Raw genomic sequence first — 19561 nt, 5'->3', positions numbered from 1 at the left:
ATTTCTATTTGTGTTAGGAATCGCGTCTTCCATCTCGTCTTCACCTCGAAGGTAACCAATGTTTTGCATCTTTTGCAGTCTTCTCTATAGCATCATAAGATTCAGATGAGGTATCAGGCTATGGAGACCTCTATATTAGCCAGTACAGTCGCTCAGCAATGATGGTCAATACAATGAGATTCTCAGGTAATGGAGAGCCCTCGACTAGCCTCAACAGGCTTTAAGCAAAGCTGGCCAGCACAGAGAGATGCAGAGGAGACATGAGGCCATAGCGAGCTCTGGGTCACACAGTAGAAACATGAGCAATAATGTCAACAAAAGGAGACTCAAAGAAGAATCCAAACCTTGGAGCACTCTACATCACACAGTACAACTCATGAGAAATGATGGTCACAACAAAGGGAGATTCGGAGGTGGAAGCGGGCTATCGAGAGCTCTCGATCGGCCAGTACAGTCACTCAGCAATGGTGGCCAATACAATGTGGCTCATAGGAGGCACCGGGCCAGGGCAGAGCTGTAGATTTGTAAGGACTTCTCATAAGCAATGATGTTCAATCCTGGGAGGTTCAACGGAGGCCTATTGGGCCATGCGCATCTCTAGATTATACAGAACAATGAAGCGAGATCCAGATGAGATACTGGGTCATAGAGAGATCTAGATGAGGGTATGTAACGTTTACAACAAAAATTTACAACGCACTACCATTACAACGCAGGCATTACCACGCATACCATTACAACGCATTGCGCTGGGGGGCGCTCTAGGATAGGGGATACGTTTAATTTTCTATCCAACACCTTCCCTAGTGTCCACGGGGACTGGAGTTGGAATAGAAAATTATACTTACCACTATCCAGCACCTCAAAGCGCTATGCGTTGTAACGGTATTCGTTGTAAATACCGCGTTGTAAAGGTATGCGTGGTAAAAGTATGCGTTGTAACGTCATACATCCCTAGATGAGGCAGTGCAACCGATCACCATTAGTGGCCCATACACAGAGATCAAAGGGAGCTACAATGACTGGGGAAATCTAGATCAGCCAGTACAGCCTATCAGCAGTGATGGGGGGTTATGTAATAATGGGGTAACCCGAAACAACACTGGACCCGGGTAGAGTACAGTTCAGCAACAAATGGTCACAGTGGAGATACATTTTGCATGATACAAAATTGAATCGTTAACCAAATGTACAGAAAATCATGCTCTCCTCTAGATTCATGCGATGATTAGAGAATAAATTGCATTTATTTGATTTGTCATGGTGATGTTTGAATGATTCAATTTCGTATCATGCAAAATGTATCTCCACTGTGACCATTTTCTGCTGTACTGTATCAGCAATGATGGTCAACAGGGATATCCAGAGGAGTAAGATATGCTGGGATCTAGATCAGACAGTATAGCTCATAAGCAAAGCTTTTCAACAGGGAGATTCAGGATGTGGCTCTGGTCCCTGGTAGGCCTCTAGATCCAGCCTAAAACTATGGGTACAATCAGTACTTACCAGCACAGAGAAATTGAGAGGAGGCGGCACAGGAGCATGATAGAGGGTCAGGTTGTGGACCCCCGTGTTCCAATCCACTCTTTGATAACTGTTTTCCATGGCATCTAAGATTTAAGACAATTAACAAGTCAACTGAAATTTAAAAGAAACTCCAAAGGGAATCTTAAATGATCACTGAATCATTTGTGCAGATATGGTATTGTCTTAGCAAGTTCTTCTTAGAAGAATAAAAGCGCATAATCAAAGTGAAATTATTTTGCACACATCAAGTTCAGTAAGTCAAAGAACTCTGTAAACCTGGAGAACACTGACGGAACTTTCCAGCACACAAAGTATCTGCTATAGGAAGAGACTGACTTGAAACATACAATACATAGGCCAAGGAGCCCTCAATCAAAGCCACGCTGGTTGTAAGAAGTTTGGTCTAGAGGAGTTGAAGCCCTACTCAAGCACCAACCACCATCCTTCTAAGGATGAACCACAATAGTCACAATATTAACCGGTGCTTAACCCACTGTGAGAACACAGCACAAGAAAAATCCGAAGCTAATTTAGAAAAACAGAGTGCATTTTAATAAATACAATTATACCAAAAAAGCCTAAATCTAATCAGTAGAATCAGAAGAATTTGTGTTAAATGTTTTTATGTGAAAGCAGCACCAAGAAGCACAAAGCGCAACTCACAGTTGTCTGGTCACACTGTCTCAGTGTCTGGAAGCAATACACAACCCACAACAGGAAAGCCATTCACAGTCATGTGACCCAGGACCCTAGGCGAGAGGCATATTTGGTTTGGGCAAAAAAATGCCAACTTTCTAAAAGTGGCTTTTCTAAAATTGTTACTTTAAATCCAACTGCACCATTACAGAGGCTTTTAAATTGTAATTAATTTGAGTGTAAACAGGATGTCTCTAATTGCTCCCAACCTGGTTAGCTCCTATTAAATGTAATAACTTAACCCAGTGTTAGTATATGGGAGAGGTAGCCTTACATCAGTGAAAATCGACTTTAGGAGTTTTTCACTACCAGGACATGTACAAATTAAACCCACATGCCCTACACTGCCCGAGGGGTGGTTAGGACCTACTTTAGTGTAACATAAGTTTTAAAATGGAAGGTTTAGGCCTGATAATCAATGTATATTGCCAAGTCAGGATGGCCTTTGAAAACTGCACTACAGTCTGCACTGGCTGGCCCAAGACATGTTTTAAAAAGGCTTCTTTAGTGGGTGACACAAAGAGTGCTGCAGCCCACTAGTAGCATTTAAATAACACGGTGTGGGTAGATATATACTAGGGGCTTACAAGTAAATGAAATGTGTCAATCAGGGTTAGACTAATTTAATCATGTTTAAATGAGAGAGAATAAGCACTTTACCACATGGTAGCAGGGAAAAAGTCCTCAAAGCCAACAACAACAAGGCAGAGGAATGTAAGAAACAGGGGTGACCCTGCAGAAAGGGCCAGGACTAGCTATGGTCATTAAAAATGATACCTTTCAGGCAGTGATAAGAGAGATTTGGGGAGGTTGTTGTGTCGAGGCCAGTGGGGTAGGATTTCGGAAGACCAGGATGCTTCCGAGATCTTGTTCCTGTCTCATCATGAAGATCTGGCGATAGTGTTCCATGCTGCTGATGGTGCTTTCCGAGGGGGTGGAGCATTGGATTCCGCCTCCCGTTCTCTTTGTCCTGCCTAGCAATCTTGTATCTGAGGGCTGGTTGTCATGCTAATGAAGCAGTATGATGAAAGAGCCAGCCAGATTTCAGTCAGGAAGAGCAGGTCCGGTCAGCAGTTGTGTAGCAGATCCTAAATTTCAGTGAAGCATCCAGTGGGGAAATGAGTTTTGAGTAGTATGCAGGACAGGGAGAGGTGTGATGCAGTGGGGGACGGGTGTGTGTGGTCGTGTGCGTTGAATGTATTGGGTATGTGAGGTGCGTGGGTGGAGGTCAGTGGGTGTGGAAGGGTGGATGTTAAATGGCAGGTGGCACAGGAGAGCGACAGTGAAGTATTGATAGGGGACAGTACTAGGGTCCAGGCACTGGGCACTAGGGGCAGAAGGAACATTGAAGCAATTGCTTATGCAGATGATACTCAACTGATTCTCACCCTGGATAAAAACTCCACCGCAGCAGAAGAAAAATTCCACCTCTGCCTCAACACGGTAATGAAGTGGATGGAATCAAATCATCTCAGATGCAATAGCTCAAAAACAGAAATCATGTTGTTCGGAAAATCAAATGATTTCAAACCCACCTTATGGTGGCCCTCAAACTGAGACCCCCCCGCCCACCACAGTAGACACCGCAAAAAATCTAGGTTTCCAATTCGACCCCAGCTTTCCTTTCATAAGCAGGCGCTCATTGTTGCAGGCACTTGCTTTCAAACTATAAAAAGCCTAAGAAAATTCTTTGACCTACTCCCTCTGCATGCTAGGAAGACAGTAGCAGTGGCATTGATCCTGTCACGCTTAGACTACTGTAACAGCTTATATGCAGGAGAAAAAAAAGGCGGTGGTTAAAAGATTACAAGTGGTCCAGAATTGAGCAGCAAGGCTGGTACTTGGGCTCCCTAAGCGCTCTCCCTCGGCCGAAGCTTTAAAAATCCTCCACTGGCTGCCTATCCACAAAAGGATCCTGTTCAAGGTCCTAATCACCACCTACAAAGCCATAAACGAAACTGGCCCACAATATCTAAGAAATAAAATTAGGCCCTACAAAACCAAACGAACCTTGCGGTCTACATCAGAAAACCTACTCACCATCTCCAACTTTAAAATGAAAACCCGGGGAGGCAAAACCTTGGCAACAACCTGCCAACGTAACTAAGGCACACCCATAACGAACCCACCTTCAGGAAGCTTCTAAAAACCTGGATCTTTGGCACTCCAGATCATCAAATACTATCGCTAATATGATCCCTCACACCTTCCACCCGCTTTTCCCCCCTCCCCTCTCTCCCCCCTCTCACCCCTGTTTTTTTCTTCTGCTGATGTCCAAAAAACGCCAAGATGCTCCCTGGAGTGAACCTTGCGCTATATAAAAACCCATTGCATTCATTCAAGGACGCAGACTCTCCCACTCCGAAAAGGCCCAAGCCACTCGGACCAATTTCTCTGCCTTTGTGACCGAAGTCACCAGATGGATGAAAACCAACTGCCTCAAGCTCAACACAGACAACACTGAAGTAGTAATCTTCAGCAAAGACTGCTTGCTCTGGGATTCCACCTATCGACCTGTTAAACTCAGACCCACACCCCTCCAGGCAACCCACGCAAACTACCTTGGAATACTAATCAACAACCTCCTCACCATGACTGGCCAAGTGTAGGTAATCTCTATTTCCTGCTTCCACACACTCAAGATATTCAAGAAGATCTTCAAATGGCTCCCCATCAACACTCACAGAACTATCACCAAAGCTCTCCTCACCAGCAAGCTCAACTACAGCAATACACTCTATGCAGAAATCAACGCTTAACTGACTGAAAGACTTCAAACCATACAAAACTCAGCAGCCAGGCTCACCTTCAACCTCCCACTGCAAACTCACATCAACCCTTACCTCGAAGAGCTCCAAAGGTTCCAAATCCACAAACAATCACTCTTCAAACTCCTCACACACACATACAAAGCCTTACACAACATTAGTCCTAACAACCACATGAACTTCCATAAACCTACCAGACAACTCCCTGAGCCAGATTCCTACTTTCACACACCTCTTGCATAAGCAGAACCAGATCCGGCGGTCGTGCCTTTTCCTACCTCACTGCTACAGCCTGGAACGACCTGACCCTACACGTCAGAGCCTCCTCCTCCTCGGTTCTTTAATTCCACAAAAAACTGGAGACCTGGCTCTTCACATAGCCCCGAGCCTGGCTCGGTCCACACAGCTCAGGCGTCAGCAGCACAATACTCCCCTAGTTGAGTTGAGTGCTGCACAAAGACACACAACACAACAAAGCTCAACAGCATTGCATTGTGCGAATGGGATAAAAATGCACAGCATCTGATTTAGCAAGAGTAGCATGCCGAGGATATCATCTAGCATGCCCATTCTAAAAGAGCTGTTTTACAGTAATGTCATGGGTGTGCTACAGCGTTAAGGTGAGCCAGAGATGCCTTATGTGAGACCTGTACTCAAAGTAAACAATAGGTACCAATTTCAGGGAAGCAAGTAAAGTCGCTGAGCTGCATTGCGTAAAAGGAAGAGAGCAGAACTGTGTCATATCTACTAAGATAACGAGGGCCAGTATCCATGACTGGAGTGCCATTTACAAGACCCCATCGACTGATAATGCCTGATCCTATTCAGGAGTTTTCTTTTACTCTTTATGCAGTTGTTCTTTTCCCTGCAGTTACTGTTGAGGGATGTGGTGTTTTTCAGGTGGCCTTCATGCACCAAAAGGCCCACTGTACGACAGTATTTATACAGCCACCTTTCTTACAGAGACTGGCCACCCACTGCCTAGTCCCCGGCATGCCATCTCTAAGGTTCACTAGTCTGGTTGGAATAAAACCTAAATTTGCCACATTTTACCACAACAGATCATTTCCAAGCCATAGGGCGGACCCCGTTCTCAAGGACTGTGTCTAGAGTGTCGACTCAATGCGTGCATGGTAACCATTTAAATTAATCACATGGAAATGTATCTTGTGCATATTCTTACAAAATGACATGGAAGCGGCCATCGTGGACCTGTTGGACAACCATGGGATGTAGACCTTGAAGAAGGATCGAAGTGCATACACTGCAATGATTTCATTGCAACAATGACACTGCCTTTGAAGTCCCAACTCTCATGCACCAATACACTGCCTCCCACACTGCCCGCCATTCTCAGCACACTACTAGCCCAATGTACTGCATTACTGCAGCGCATCCTGTATTCCATGTGATCTTTGATCCCCTGTGAACATGTCCAGTCTACTCATACTGTAATAGTTGTGGATTATGGGCCATATTATCAAGCCTGGGCGATAAAATTATCGCCACTTTATCGGCAGGAAACTGCCGCTAAAGTGGCGATAATGGGCTTGATAATATGCTCTATGGATTTCCAATCGAAGCTCATGTTAGATGTGAAGGACATCTAACATGGGCTACAATTGGAATTCCATAGAGCATATTATCAAGCCCATTATCGCCACTTTAGCGGCAGTTTCCTGCCGATAAAGCGGCGATAATTTTATCGCCCAGGCTTGATAATATGCCCCTATGTTCTTTATTGGAGTCGTTCACAACTGACACGTTTCGCCCATGCAAACTGGCCGATGAGTTATTTCATGGTTCGCTAGAGAATACATTGGATGTCAGGGGAGTCAAGAAACAGGATGGATAAGTGACTAACAGACATTGTAAGCGAGGGTTTAACGAGTAATCTGACCCATGATCTGAGAAATCTTCCTCATCTTGATATAGTTTGCTACAAAAGGTTCACTATGCTCTTGCTATCACCTGATCAGCTTTTCAATTGTATTCAGATGGGGATTAGAATGTGAATGTAACTCAAAGTTGAACAAAAGTGTCTCAGAGCCCAAAAATACCAAACATGAGTTATATAAATAGAGATGTAGAAATAAAAAGTTTAGACTAGGTGCAAACGTTGTGTTATTGTAATTAAAAAGTAAGATCTAATCGAATTAGGGTCAATCAAGAAGGTAATAAAAGTCATTTACAATACAAGTGGAGAAACATCCATAACCTCCTCTTAACGATAGTGACTGAGAGAAGAGGATAGTCTCCCCAAGATACTCCACCCCCACTAAATAGGATAAAGGAGTGATGCTGTGCATGGGAACTGCAGGAAGGGTCTCTGCAATGTGAACCTAATTAGAGTTACATTCACCTTGAATGAGCAGTGTAAAACGAACTAACAGGCAGAATGTTACATCAGCGCTGGCCAAAGGGGAAAACAGGCTAGGGGCGATGGTACGGAGGCACATATATAAACATGAGGACTATGGGTGAACAGGCCGCTTGAACTAAGATACATTAATCAACCAGGAGCACATCATACCTGGTGGTGATGGTATGGGCTTCGTCAGTCGGAGAACAGCAAAGGCCACAGCCCATTCCTCGCTGGCCAATTGTGCCTCCGTACTCTGCCCCGCCTCCCACGGTGTGCCGGCTGTGCTTCCACTAGGCCAAAGGTAAAAGCGGACAACCAGGATCATGTCCTCCAGAGGTGACACGTCGTAGAAAGTCATCTGCGTGGAAGAAAGAGAAAATTGGAAGTCATGTTATGCAATCCAAGGCATGTGCACCAGAAAGCCAGTTAACTCAAGGAGTAGAAGGTGCCTTGCGACATGTATTCTACCGCTTGTATGCCATGAAACTATTAACCTCAAGGAGTAAAAGGTGCCTTGCAGCATGTCATCTATTGCTTGACTACCATGAAACCAGCCACCTCAAGGAGTAGAAGGTGCCTTGCAGCATGTCATCTATTGCTTGACTACCATGAAACCAGTCCCCTCAAGGCGTAGAAGGTGCCTTGCTGCATGTCATCTATTGCTTGACTACCATGAAACCAGTCCCCTCAAGGCGTAGAAGGTGCCTTGCTGCATGTCATCTATTGCTTGACTACCATGAAACCAGTCCCCTCAAGGAGTAGAATGTGCCTTGCAGCATGTCATCTATTGCTTGACTACCATGAAACCAGTCCCCTCAAGGAGTAGAAGGTGCCTTGCAGCATGTCATCTATTGCTTGACTACCATGAAACCAGTCCCCTCAAGGCGTAGAAGGTGCCTTGCTGCATGTCATCTATTGCTTGACTACCATGAAACCAGTCCCCTCAAGGCGTAGAAGGTGCCTTGCTGCATGTCATCTATTGCTTGACTACCATGAAACCAGTCCCCTCAAGGAGTAGAATGTGCCTTGCAGCATGTCATCTATTGCTTGACTACCATGAAACCAGTCACCTCAAGGAGTAGAATGTGCCTTGCAGCATGTCATCTATTGCTTGACTACCATGAAACCAGTCAACTCAAGGAGAAGAAGGTGCCTTGCTGCATGTCATCTATTGCTTGACTACCATGAAACCAGTCACCTCAAGGAGTAGAAGGTGCCTTGCTGCATGTCATCTATTGCTTGACTACCATGAAACCAGTCACCTCAAGGAGTAGAATGTGCCTTGCAGCATGTCATCTATTGCTTGACTACCATGAAACCAGTCACCTCAAGGAGTAGAAGGTGCCTTGCTGCATGTCATCTATTGCTTGACTACCATGAAACCAGTCCCCTCAAGGCGTAGAAGGTGCCTTGCAGCATGTCATCTATTGCTTGACTACCATGAAACCAGTCCCCTCAAGGCGTAGAAGGTGCCTTGCAGCATGTCATCTATTGCTTGACTACCATGAAACCAGTCACCTCAAGGAGTAGAAGGTGCCTTGCTGCATGTCATGTATTGCTTGACTACCATGAAACCAGCCACCTCAAGGAGTAGAAGGTGCCTTGCTGCATGTCATCTATTGCTTGACTACCATGAAACCAGTCACCTCAAGGAGTAGAATGTGCCTTGCTGCATGTCATCTATTGCTTGACTACCATGAAACCAGTCCCCTCAAGGCGTAGAAGGTGCCTTGCAGCATGTCATCTATTGCTTGACTACCATGAAACCAGTCAACTCAAGGAGAAGAATGTGCCTTGCAGCATGTCATCTATTGCTTGACTACCATGAAACCAGTCCCCTCAAGGAGTAGAATGTGCCTTGCAGCATGTCATCTATTGCTTGACTACCATGAAACCAGTCACCTCAAGGAGTAGAATGTGCCTTGCAGCATGTCATCTATTGCTTGACTACCATGAAACCAGCCACCTCAAGGAGTAGAATGTGCCTTGCAGCATGTCATCTATTGCTTGACTACCATGAAACCAGTCCCCTCAAGGAGTAGAATGTGCCTTGCAGCATGTCATCTATTGCTTGACTACCATGAAACCAGTCACCTCAAGGAGTAGAATGTGCCTTGCAGCATGTCATCTATTGCTTGACTACCATGAAACCAGCCACCTCAAGGAGTAGAAGGTGCCTTGCAGCATGTCATCTATTGCTTGACTACCATGAAACCAGTCCCCTCAAGGAGTAGAATGTGCCTTGCAGCATGTCATCTATTGCTTGACTACCATGAAACCAGTCCCCTCAAGGAGTAGAATGTGCCTTGCAGCATGTCATCTATTGCTTGACTACCATGAAACCAGTCCCCTCAAGGAGTAGAATGTGCCTTGCAGCATGTCATCTATTGCTTGACTACCATGAAACCAGTCCCCTCAAGGAGTAGAATGTGCCTTGCAGCATGTCATCTATTGCTTGACTACCATGAAACCAGCCACCTCAAGGAGTAGAAGGTGCCTTGCAGCATGTCATCTATTGCTTGACTACCATGAAACCAGTCCCCTCAAGGCGTAGAAGGTGCCTTGCTGCATGTCATCTATTGCTTGACTACCATGAAACCAGTCCCCTCAAGGCGTAGAAGGTGCCTTGCTGCATGTCATCTATTGCTTGACTACCATGAAACCAGTCCCCTCAAGGAGTAGAATGTGCCTTGCAGCATGTCATCTATTGCTTGACTACCATGAAACCAGTCACCTCAAGGAGTAGAATGTGCCTTGCAGCATGTCATCTATTGCTTGACTACCATGAAACCAGTCCCCTCAAGGCGTAGAAGGTGCCTTGCAGCATGTCATCTATTGCTTGACTACCATGAAACCAGTCCCCTCAAGGAGTAGAAGGTGCCTTGCTGCATGTCATCTATTGCTTGACTACCATGAAACCAGTCACCTCAAGGAGTAGAAGGTGCCTTGCAGCATGTCATCTATTGCTTGACTACCATGAAACCAGTCACCTCAAGGAGTAGAATGTGCCTTGCAGCATGTCATCTATTGCTTGACTACCATGAAACCAGTCCCCTCAAGGCGTAGAAGGTGCCTTGCAGCATGTCATCTATTGCTTGACTACCATGAAACCAGTCCCCTCAAGGAGTAGAAGGTGCCTTGCTGCATGTCATGTATTGCTTGACTACCATGAAACCAGTCCCCTCAAGGAGTAGAATGTGCCTTGCAGCATGTCATCTATTGCTTGACTACCATGAAACCAGTCACCTCAAGGAGTAGAATGTGCCTTGCAGCATGTCATCTATTGCTTGTATACCATGAAACCAGTCACCTCAAGGAGTAGAATGTGCCTTGCAGCATGTCATCTATTGCTTGACTACCATGAAACCAGTCACCTCAAGGAGTAGAATGTGCCTTGCAGCATGTCATCTATTGCTTGACTACCATGAAACCAGTCACCTCAAGGAGTAGAATGTGCCTTGCAGCATGTCATCTATTGCTTGACTACCATGAAACCAGTCACCTCAAGGAGTAGAATGTGCCTTGCAGCATGTCATCTATTGCTTGACTACCATGAAACCAGTCACCTCAAGGAGTAGAAGGTGCCTTGCTGCATGTCATCTATTGCTTGACTACCATGAAACCAGTCACCTCAAGGAGTAGAATGTGCCTTGCAGCATGTCATCTATTGCTTGACTACCATGAAACCAGTCCCCTCAAGGAGTAGAATGTGCCTTGCAGCATGTCATCTATTGCTTGACTACCATGAAACCAGTCACCTCAAGGAGTAGAATGTGCCTTGCTGCATGTCATCTATTGCTTGACTACCATGAAACCAGTCAACTCAAGGAGAAGAAGGTGCCTTGTAGCAATTCATATACTGCTCAAACACCATACACCCAATAAACCAAAGAAGAAGGGTGGGTTCCTTGTGTCATGTCATCTTCTGTTTGTGCTCCCTAAGTGTCTCAACTGAAGAAGGAGATACTGTTTCTTGAACCTTCCCTCTGCTTCCTCTTGGGGTTCCTGCCTGGGCAGAGGGTTTACATTAGTCTCTAGCTCCTCGCGGCTTGCCCATCCATTGACTACCTAATGTGTGGATCCCTGGGCAGGCGCACACTCCTCTATAGCTCGTCCACTGGACAAATATCACCCATATCAGCGATTGGACCCTGTTACTCAACAGCAACAAATCAATGTGACAGTTGATGGGAAAATATCTTAACAGGAAAATAACGAGTAATGGAATCATGCTGATCATTGCACAATGCTGTGCCATGAGTTGGGACTCACCCTGCACCTTAAGCCCTTGCGTGTGGTGTGAATTTTCGTGCTGTGCGGTATTTTAATTAGTGGGTGGGATTAGGACGGCTGGGGGCCGGCCTCCGCACACGCCCACCGTGACGCATGATAGCTCCCGGCCGTCACAAGCATGCAAGGGGTTAAGGGGTTCCACTGTGATGCCTAACATGTAAAGAATTGAGTCATCTTTCTAGTTGGGATTATGGATAGTGCAGTAATACCACACTTTTTCTCTACACACATTTTCAGTGTAAATCCTGGCATAATATGAGCATGGAAAATACCAGGGCCCAGATTAAAAAAAACCAACTTTGCGTCAGTCTTCCGTTACCGTTTTAACACAAACCCAACACAAAGTGTTGTGTTGGTATTAACAACCCAGCGCATATTGCTGGGCATTACTGCATTACTTTGCGTCAAGGCAGTGTTCCATCGGTGGTCACTGGATGTTCTCGTGCATCCACCCATAGGTTTTCATGAAAATGCCTACCTCTAAAGAATTTCAGAGAGGGATCCATGCACAAATCCTATGCCTCCTTGCAGGTATAACGAGGAGAAAAGTTTCCATTTATCCTAGTTTTTCCCTCTTTGCATGTGTGCTGCACTGTAAAGCACTAAAGCACACATAATAAGAAGGAACATCTTAAAGCATATTTTTGGTACAGGAAAGTACGCCTTCCACTACAAAAACTATGCTTACCACAGCGCAGACACCCTTGAGCTATGATGTCAGGGAGTCTGCTTTGGTGCATGGCAGCTTAAAGTGCACTAGCGCAGGGAGAGAGCAGGACAGCTGTGTTCCGTGATTTCTTTGTAAATCTGGGACACATTTTGCTGCTGGAATGAAGGGAAACACGCAATACGCCCACGTTATCCCCCCGTTGGGTCTGCTAAGCTGGGGAGGAAATGCTGCACCAGGCAAATACTGCACCTGGAGGTATTGGTATTTGCAAGGTGCAGTATTACCTCCCTGGGCAGCAGGCCCCCTGAACAACTGAGACTTAAACAACTAAAACCCAGCACACACGGGGCCTTTGGTAGGAAATAAAAATCAGGAACTCTGCATTAAAATTATTTGCCAAGCGGTATCTGTGCCAGCATGTGGACTAAGGACCTCTACCACAAAACTTTGCATACACTTAACCCCATCCATGCTTATGACGAGTCCGAGTCCAGTGGAGCTGGGCTCATGATGAGCTGGACTCGTAATAACGGCCGCGCGACTCCCCCGTGCAGCAATTTCCACGCCCGTGCGGGCGTTCTATTGGAGTGGGCGGAGTCATGACGAGTCCAGCTCATCATGAGCCCAGCTCTACTGGTCAGCATGACGAGCTAGACTCGTCATGAGCACCGCCGCGCGCGCCAACCCCCCCCCCCCGCACCACAGGGGAATTACCCCCGCTGCGAAGGGGTTAAAGGGCATTGTGTTGGCATTCGGAAATTCCAAGCACAAGTCAAAGAATTTGTTTTTGGGGATTGTTACACATGGGAAGTCTGCTAACTCCCCTTAAAAGAACGACATACCTCATGAAAAAGGTTGCATGAGTAAATCTGTATTAAGTGAGGAAAAAGGTGAGAAAAGAGGTGATATAGTGATTGTCATTGGACAGAATGCCTTACGTTGAGGGCGACTGCAATCATGCCATTCTACACTTGATCTTTTGACTGGGTGTGAGTGTTTGATTGGTTCAGATGCTCCGTCCATTACCACCCCCTTTTGTACCGCTTTGGCCGCCATAAGTGTGGCAGGGTATGCTCAGACGTGAGTCCCTTGCTCACTTTGCCACTGGATTCAAGCAAGCCGGGCTGAAGATGGCTGTAATGCCAGAAACCGGTCCTCGGAAGCTTGTTTCCGGTCCAGGGAAGGCATGGCTTGGCAGTTCGGGCTGGACTGTTGCCATGAGGCACAGTGCATTCTGTGGATACCAAAATAGTAGTTAGTTTAGGATTGAGTCTTAAATTCATTCTGTGAATCGGGCCCTTTGTCTCAGATTATTGCGCAAGAAACTTCCAGAGATGATCCTGCTTGCCAGAGATGCTGCCGTATTGTACTTTGCATTGAAAACTGATATCTAACCTGAGCACTGGAGGAGCTGATGCTTATTCAACACTTGTTTGCCTTTCAAAGGGAACAGGGCCTCTCTGACTCCCAATTATTACATTATTTTGCTGTAAACACGTATGCCATGCACTCATTCTCCCTAAAAAAATCTAGATGCAAATTATTCTACTCCATACTCTCCTAGCATAGCAGCACACAGAAGTAGGTTTTAGGTTGTTTTTAGATTACATTTTAACCATGGTAGAAATGTTCACTTTATTACTGATCGCATCAGGCATTTTTTTGTGTGGTTTCAATCGTCTTCTGCGGGGTTATTTTAGATGAGTTGAGAAACAGGGTGCACTTGTTGAGATAAACCTGATTTTTTGTTAAATCGCCTTTTTATTAGCACGGTTTGTGTGTGTGGTTTTGAGAAAAAAGAAAAAGGTTTGTTTAAGATCACCACAGTGTCCCTGGATCCCTGTTTAGGGACTTATGTAAACCAAAAGCATAGACACTACTTCAACAAGATCATTGGTGGGATTCTGCGGGACTACAAAAACCTTTCTTTCACATTCAAGCGTCGGAGCATTAAACTAGAGGGCATATTTACAAGTGAATGGCGAAGCATGGCGTTTAGCAAAAGTTGCTAATGCCACGCTTTATCACTCTGAAAATGCAGGGATGTTTCGTATTTACAATGGTACGGCACATCCCTGCGATTTCCCTAACGCTGGCACAAACTCAGCTGCCTGCCTCCACCACAGGCACCCTTGCACTATAGAGCAAGGGTGCCTGCATTGAGGAAATTTGTCAATTGAGGAAATGTTTATGTGCAGGAAGGCGCACCTTTAACCCATTTGCACACAGTTTTGGTGCAAGTTTGTGTACCAGTAAATGCCATGTCATGCCCCCCACACTCCCCACAGTAGTATTGCAGTTAATAAAAAATCCATGGTCAGCCTTTTCCATATTCAAAATGATCATTTGAGCTTTCAAGGTCTCCAACCTCTGACTACTCTGAGAGAATTCCAGAGCATCCCTTGATCAATTCCCTCTTTATTGTTCTCTGTAATGTACATGTGCATGCTGTTTTCCTCTTCTTTCTTAAGGTTTGCTTCATAGAGGAGAGATTTTTGTTCATGCAAACCTCTAGTAGTGGCCCGGTTGATGTCGTTAGAGTGTGGTCCAACAAAGTAGTGAGTCCTATTTCTGTATCACTGAAAGATTGTTCATGTGTACTGTACCTTACTATGCTCTTGTATCTGATGTAACTTCTAACGCAACAATCCTAAATGTAAAGTGCTCTGATACCCTCTTGGGTCAAGTTCGCGCTATATAAAACTTTATAAATAAATGAGGAGGAGCACTGAGGGGCTCAGGAAGACAAGTCTATTGTAAGTCTTGTGTAGCATAGTCAATTTCATCTGGCTGCTAGGATCTCCAAACATCCACCAGGCCAATGGTTGTGACCACTCACTACCCGCTTTAGTTAAGGAGCCAACCTGACCCCCCTCTCAGTACCGAACTATCCTCAATCCCACCATACAGAGTTTAGATACCGCCCAATGATTATTCTCCCTCTACCTTCTCTATGATGTCAACTGTTTTTATTTGAAAAGGTTTTCCTGTTTCAAATTAGGGGCCTTATTTACAATCTTTTGATGTAGGAAAGTACCTCAAACCTTCCTGCTGCTCTGTCCTACATCAGAAGAAAGGGGAGGAATGTGCTTTATATATATAAGATATGAAATGAAATGAAATACCAGCATTTGTAAAGCGCACAGCTACCTCCGGAGAGGTATCCTCCCGGCGCTGGGGGCCGTTGGGAAGATTACGCGAGCTATTGCCCGGAGTCACATGGTGCTGGGCTAACTTGCTGCCGGCACCGGGGATCGAACCATGAACCCTGTGGTCTGGAGTCAGGCACCCTGGCTGCTGCGCCACACCTCTACCACGCACTCCTGTCCTGCGCTGGTGCACAAATGGCTGCCATGCGCCAACGCAGGCACCGTCATGTCATTGGGCAAGGGTGCCTGCATTTTAGGGGTGATTGTTTCTGTGTAGGTGTTTTGTACATATTCCTGCACAAAAACAATAAATGGAGGCGATTTTCTAATTCTAGTTTTTTCCTCTTTCTATGTGTCAGAGAAAAAGGGAAGAACCGAGGAGAAATAATGTTATTTCTCCTTGCTGCGCCTCCCTTATGCCACCCCTGGGGAGGTGTAGGCTTTTAACACATTCCCAGGTTTACACAATCTCATAAATCTGGTAATGTGTCAAATGCCATGGATGTTAGGCGGGAACACCCATTGTAACTCCCATGGCATGCCTCCCTATCACAGTGAGAGGCGACGCAGCGACTTGCACTGTGTTGCCTCAGTCCATATCTACAAGACCATGAAAAGCCACGCAGGATGTCTTCATGTGGCCTTGTAGATATGGCCCTGCAGGGTGCGCCGCCGGACCGTCACAAAAAAAGTGACTTTCCGGTGGAACTGGGGCCTTGTAAATGAGGCTCTAGGTGTGTCCATATTAGCTACCATCTATTGAAGTGCATCTGTTGAAGACTTCACAGTCAATGTTAAAGTTTTGCTGCAGCACCCTCTTCGTTGAGCCTGAGGAAATGAACTGCCTTGGGACATTTTGAAGAGGTGAATTTCTCGAATAAGTTATATATTGCACATTGTGTTATTTAATACTTTTAGGACCACTAACTATTTAGTTGGGGCATTAAGCTCTCTAGCGTTTAAGAATATCCATTCCAATGAGGGGGATCCTTTTAAATGTTTTACATTTTTAACTGTTAAGTATGCTTTTTTATTTCTATGAAAGTTTTATGGACAAATGTCTAAATAAACTTGTTTCAGAACCTGAACCATTCCAATGAGAGTGTAGTTCCACTTAATGAATTTGTATCAATTTACCCCATGGATTTACATCTTACGTCTGATTTTCTCTCCATCTGACAAGTTCCCGTTGTATCTCTTCATCCTAAATTGTATACTAATAAAACACTTGAAATAGGAAGAAAGGGACTCTTATTCTCCCTGGGTTTATTCTGACATTTCCAGCTGCTCTCAGAAATACCTGTCTCACCAATGAAGTTTAAACTGCACCTGCCACCCCTCCCCCTTGCCTCCCAAGTCCTGTTCAATTCTCTCACACATACCCAAGAGAGATCAGCAGATTCAAGTTGTTTGCCCCTGTCCAATTGTCAGCTGTCTGTGTATTTGAGATCCACAGTATCTTCGCTTACACTTCTCAGGTCTCATCGCAGCCTTTTTAGCAGCAATGCCTTCTGATGATACTTTCCTTCTTCTCTTCTTTGTGTGTTTCACCTGGTGATACAGCGATCAAGGTGTTTGTAGGTTATTGCCGCACTGGTTTGTGTCTGGGGTTAGGCTCTGCATCCTCAGGTAAGTCCAAGATCCATCTGGCCTCCCTGAGGAATCTCACAAGTGCTTTTTTTTCTTTTTGTTTGAAGATCAAGCAAAAGGTAGGTCCTCATTGGTAGGGAGCTTCTAGAGAGCGTAGGTGTTCAATGATTGGGTTCAAAGCCCTCCGCCTTCCAACATGATGGTGACAACAAGATCTTGGTCAATGTGAACCATACTTTCCCGGAAAGATATCTCTACGCTGCCTTGAACTCTTCCTTTTCCATGTCAACGTGTTCTCTTATGAGGGCAACTTGATGAGTCTTTCCTTTTGCTCCAGTTCCAGTCTGGTGTGTGTGATCCAGCCTCAGAGGGGTGTCTTCTGGTCTGTTCCTAAAGTGCAGCACATCCCATGTATATATTTTAATGTCTTTATAGTATTAGACTGCTTGGTGCAACATATGACAGGCCTATGTGAGAAATGAGGAGATGGCCCCTATTTTGTTTCACTCTTATCTGCTAGAACAGTACATCCACAATCCCAAACTACAGCAGTACCGGCCTCTTCTTTCTCCCCACCAGAATGGCCCCCTTTCTTGTCCCATTCATGTATCTCCCATCTAGTCATTCCATGACTCAGGAAGAGGTGGTATGTTACAGGCTGCCCCCTTGAGAAGTCCTTTGTTCATTTCCCTGTTTGGTTCTCTAGTGCTGCCATTAGACCCTTGCATACCCCTTGCTATGATGAAAACATCATTTGGTGCTGCAAAGAAAACAAAGAGAAAAGAGAGAAGAGTACAGTGAAAGAAAACGGAAAACAAAGTCAAAAATTAAAACACAGCCTAGAGCGTTTCTTCCTATCCCCTGCTGGAATGCTGATGTCTTCATACTTCTTGGAAGAGTCTTGCAAGTTTTCAGCACACGGCTTGGGAGTCTCAATTAATTAGTTTCTTCTCTTTCTGCAAGTGTGTTTGATTTGAGATCTTCCTCAGATCTTGTGTCTTCTAGTTCTTCAGAGACGTCCTTCGTTGAATGATGGTACATCTTGAAGTGGGACACATTTTGGGTTATTCCTCATTCACTGGCACTGCTATTATTATTGATCCTTCCACACTACTATTTGCAGAAGCTTGTTGACCTAAAAGGCACTCACTTTCTTGGCATTCATCTGTTTCACTAACATTCACTCATCCTCCTTGTGGGACAAAAATGCTTTTCTCTATATGTAAACATATAGCTTCATCATTTTTATTGGCTTTTTAGACTTCATCCTCAATTGTCTTCTGAGCATTCCAGCTTGGTACCCGTGAGATTCTCACCTGAGCATGAGTGTTGCTGGGCATTGACCCATGGTGCTGTGTAGGGTGCTCTAGTATGCTCTGGTCATTTTGGTGAGTGTCTGTTGAATGGAAGAATGACTTGATTCAGATTGTTTGTGCACCTTTTTAGGTCTCGCCTACGCAGCGCATGTCGCCTACGCAGCATGCATGCGCGGCATAGGAGGAGACCTTTAGCCATCGGTCCCCTTTTTCACCCACAACTGTGCACGCATTCCATTGCCTTCAATGGCAGCACGTGCACGTGTGGAGATTCACTTGCGGGAGCGAGCCCCACCATATGGTAGCAATTATTGCTCCCGCAAGTGAATCGTGCAGGCCCCCCGCCTCCCTCTCCTACTGCCGTGCGAGGCCCGTGCGCGTCTCCCCCTCCTGCTACGCGAGCTTGTTCTAGGCTGGTAGGGCTAAGGCGGAATCGGTTACTTCCTCTGACCTGACACTACCAGAATCCTAGTTCTACCGGCTCTTTAGGGTCACTGGCCTGTACTGGGAACACCCCGCCATTTCCCCTGGAGGGCTACCCTACACCTCTGGTCAGCCAGTCCCTGTGTTTTCCGTAGCCATTTTCCCGATGGTGGGGTCGGGGATAATGCTGCCGCCTTCTTGAGCCGCGGGTGAGGGGGCCTGTCCCCACTATAGGTTCGGCCTGTGGCTCGTGCAAGGACTTCTAACTAATGCGCATTTCATGACTAGTTGTTTTTGGCAACAGGGGCCCCCTTGTTCACTTGGACATCATTCTGAGACTGTGCTGGCTCCACTGAGGTTGCCAAGCAATAACTTATGATCCCTTCCTTGGCTCCGGTGGACAGCACTTCCTCACCCCTGCCCGTTGGTTATGCCTTATGACGGAGGGGGCACAATCACACACGTTCCGTGGGGGGAAGGGGCAAACCTTTTCCTGGATTCGTAATTTGGGACGGTAGCCTTTCTGTGGTCTTTTGTTGCTTTCTTTGGCTTTTGCTGGACGGCACCCGTAGCTGTAGAGACTTGATGGACGTGGGGCACACGGTTTACCATCCTGGTTATCGGTATAGCACAAGAAGAAGAATTTGACTATGCCCCCCACACGCTACCTGTAAGGAGAGGGCACAAGCACGCTTTGGTTTTCAACTGGACAAAGTGCCTCTGATATCTGAGTGTTGACTGGAATCAGGTAAGTACAGGTAACT

The 19561-nt window shown here is 45.7% G+C and overlaps 1 protein-coding gene across 1 annotated transcript in view; it reads right to left on the bottom strand.

Annotated features, from left to right (window-relative positions):
• LOC144760234 (uncharacterized) overlaps positions 1 to 19561 on the bottom strand; it is a 303345-nt gene that overhangs the window by 193826 nt on the left and 89958 nt on the right. Inside the window, exons 10-11 of the mRNA XM_078646520.1 lie at positions 7525 to 7714; positions 1507 to 1610 (exon numbers count right to left, since the gene is read on the bottom strand). Of these exons, the coding sequence (XP_078502646.1) occupies positions 1507 to 1610; positions 7525 to 7714 (294 nt within the window). The remainder of the gene's footprint in view (positions 1 to 1506; positions 1611 to 7524; positions 7715 to 19561) is intronic.

The sequence above is a fragment of the Lissotriton helveticus genome, chromosome 1_1, assembly GCF_964261635.1.
Source record: "Lissotriton helveticus chromosome 1_1, aLisHel1.1, whole genome shotgun sequence".
NCBI classification, from domain to species: domain Eukaryota; kingdom Metazoa; phylum Chordata; class Amphibia; order Caudata; family Salamandridae; genus Lissotriton; species Lissotriton helveticus.
Note: the sequence above shows the minus strand (reverse complement) of the source record. Positions and strands in the feature narration are given on the sequence as shown.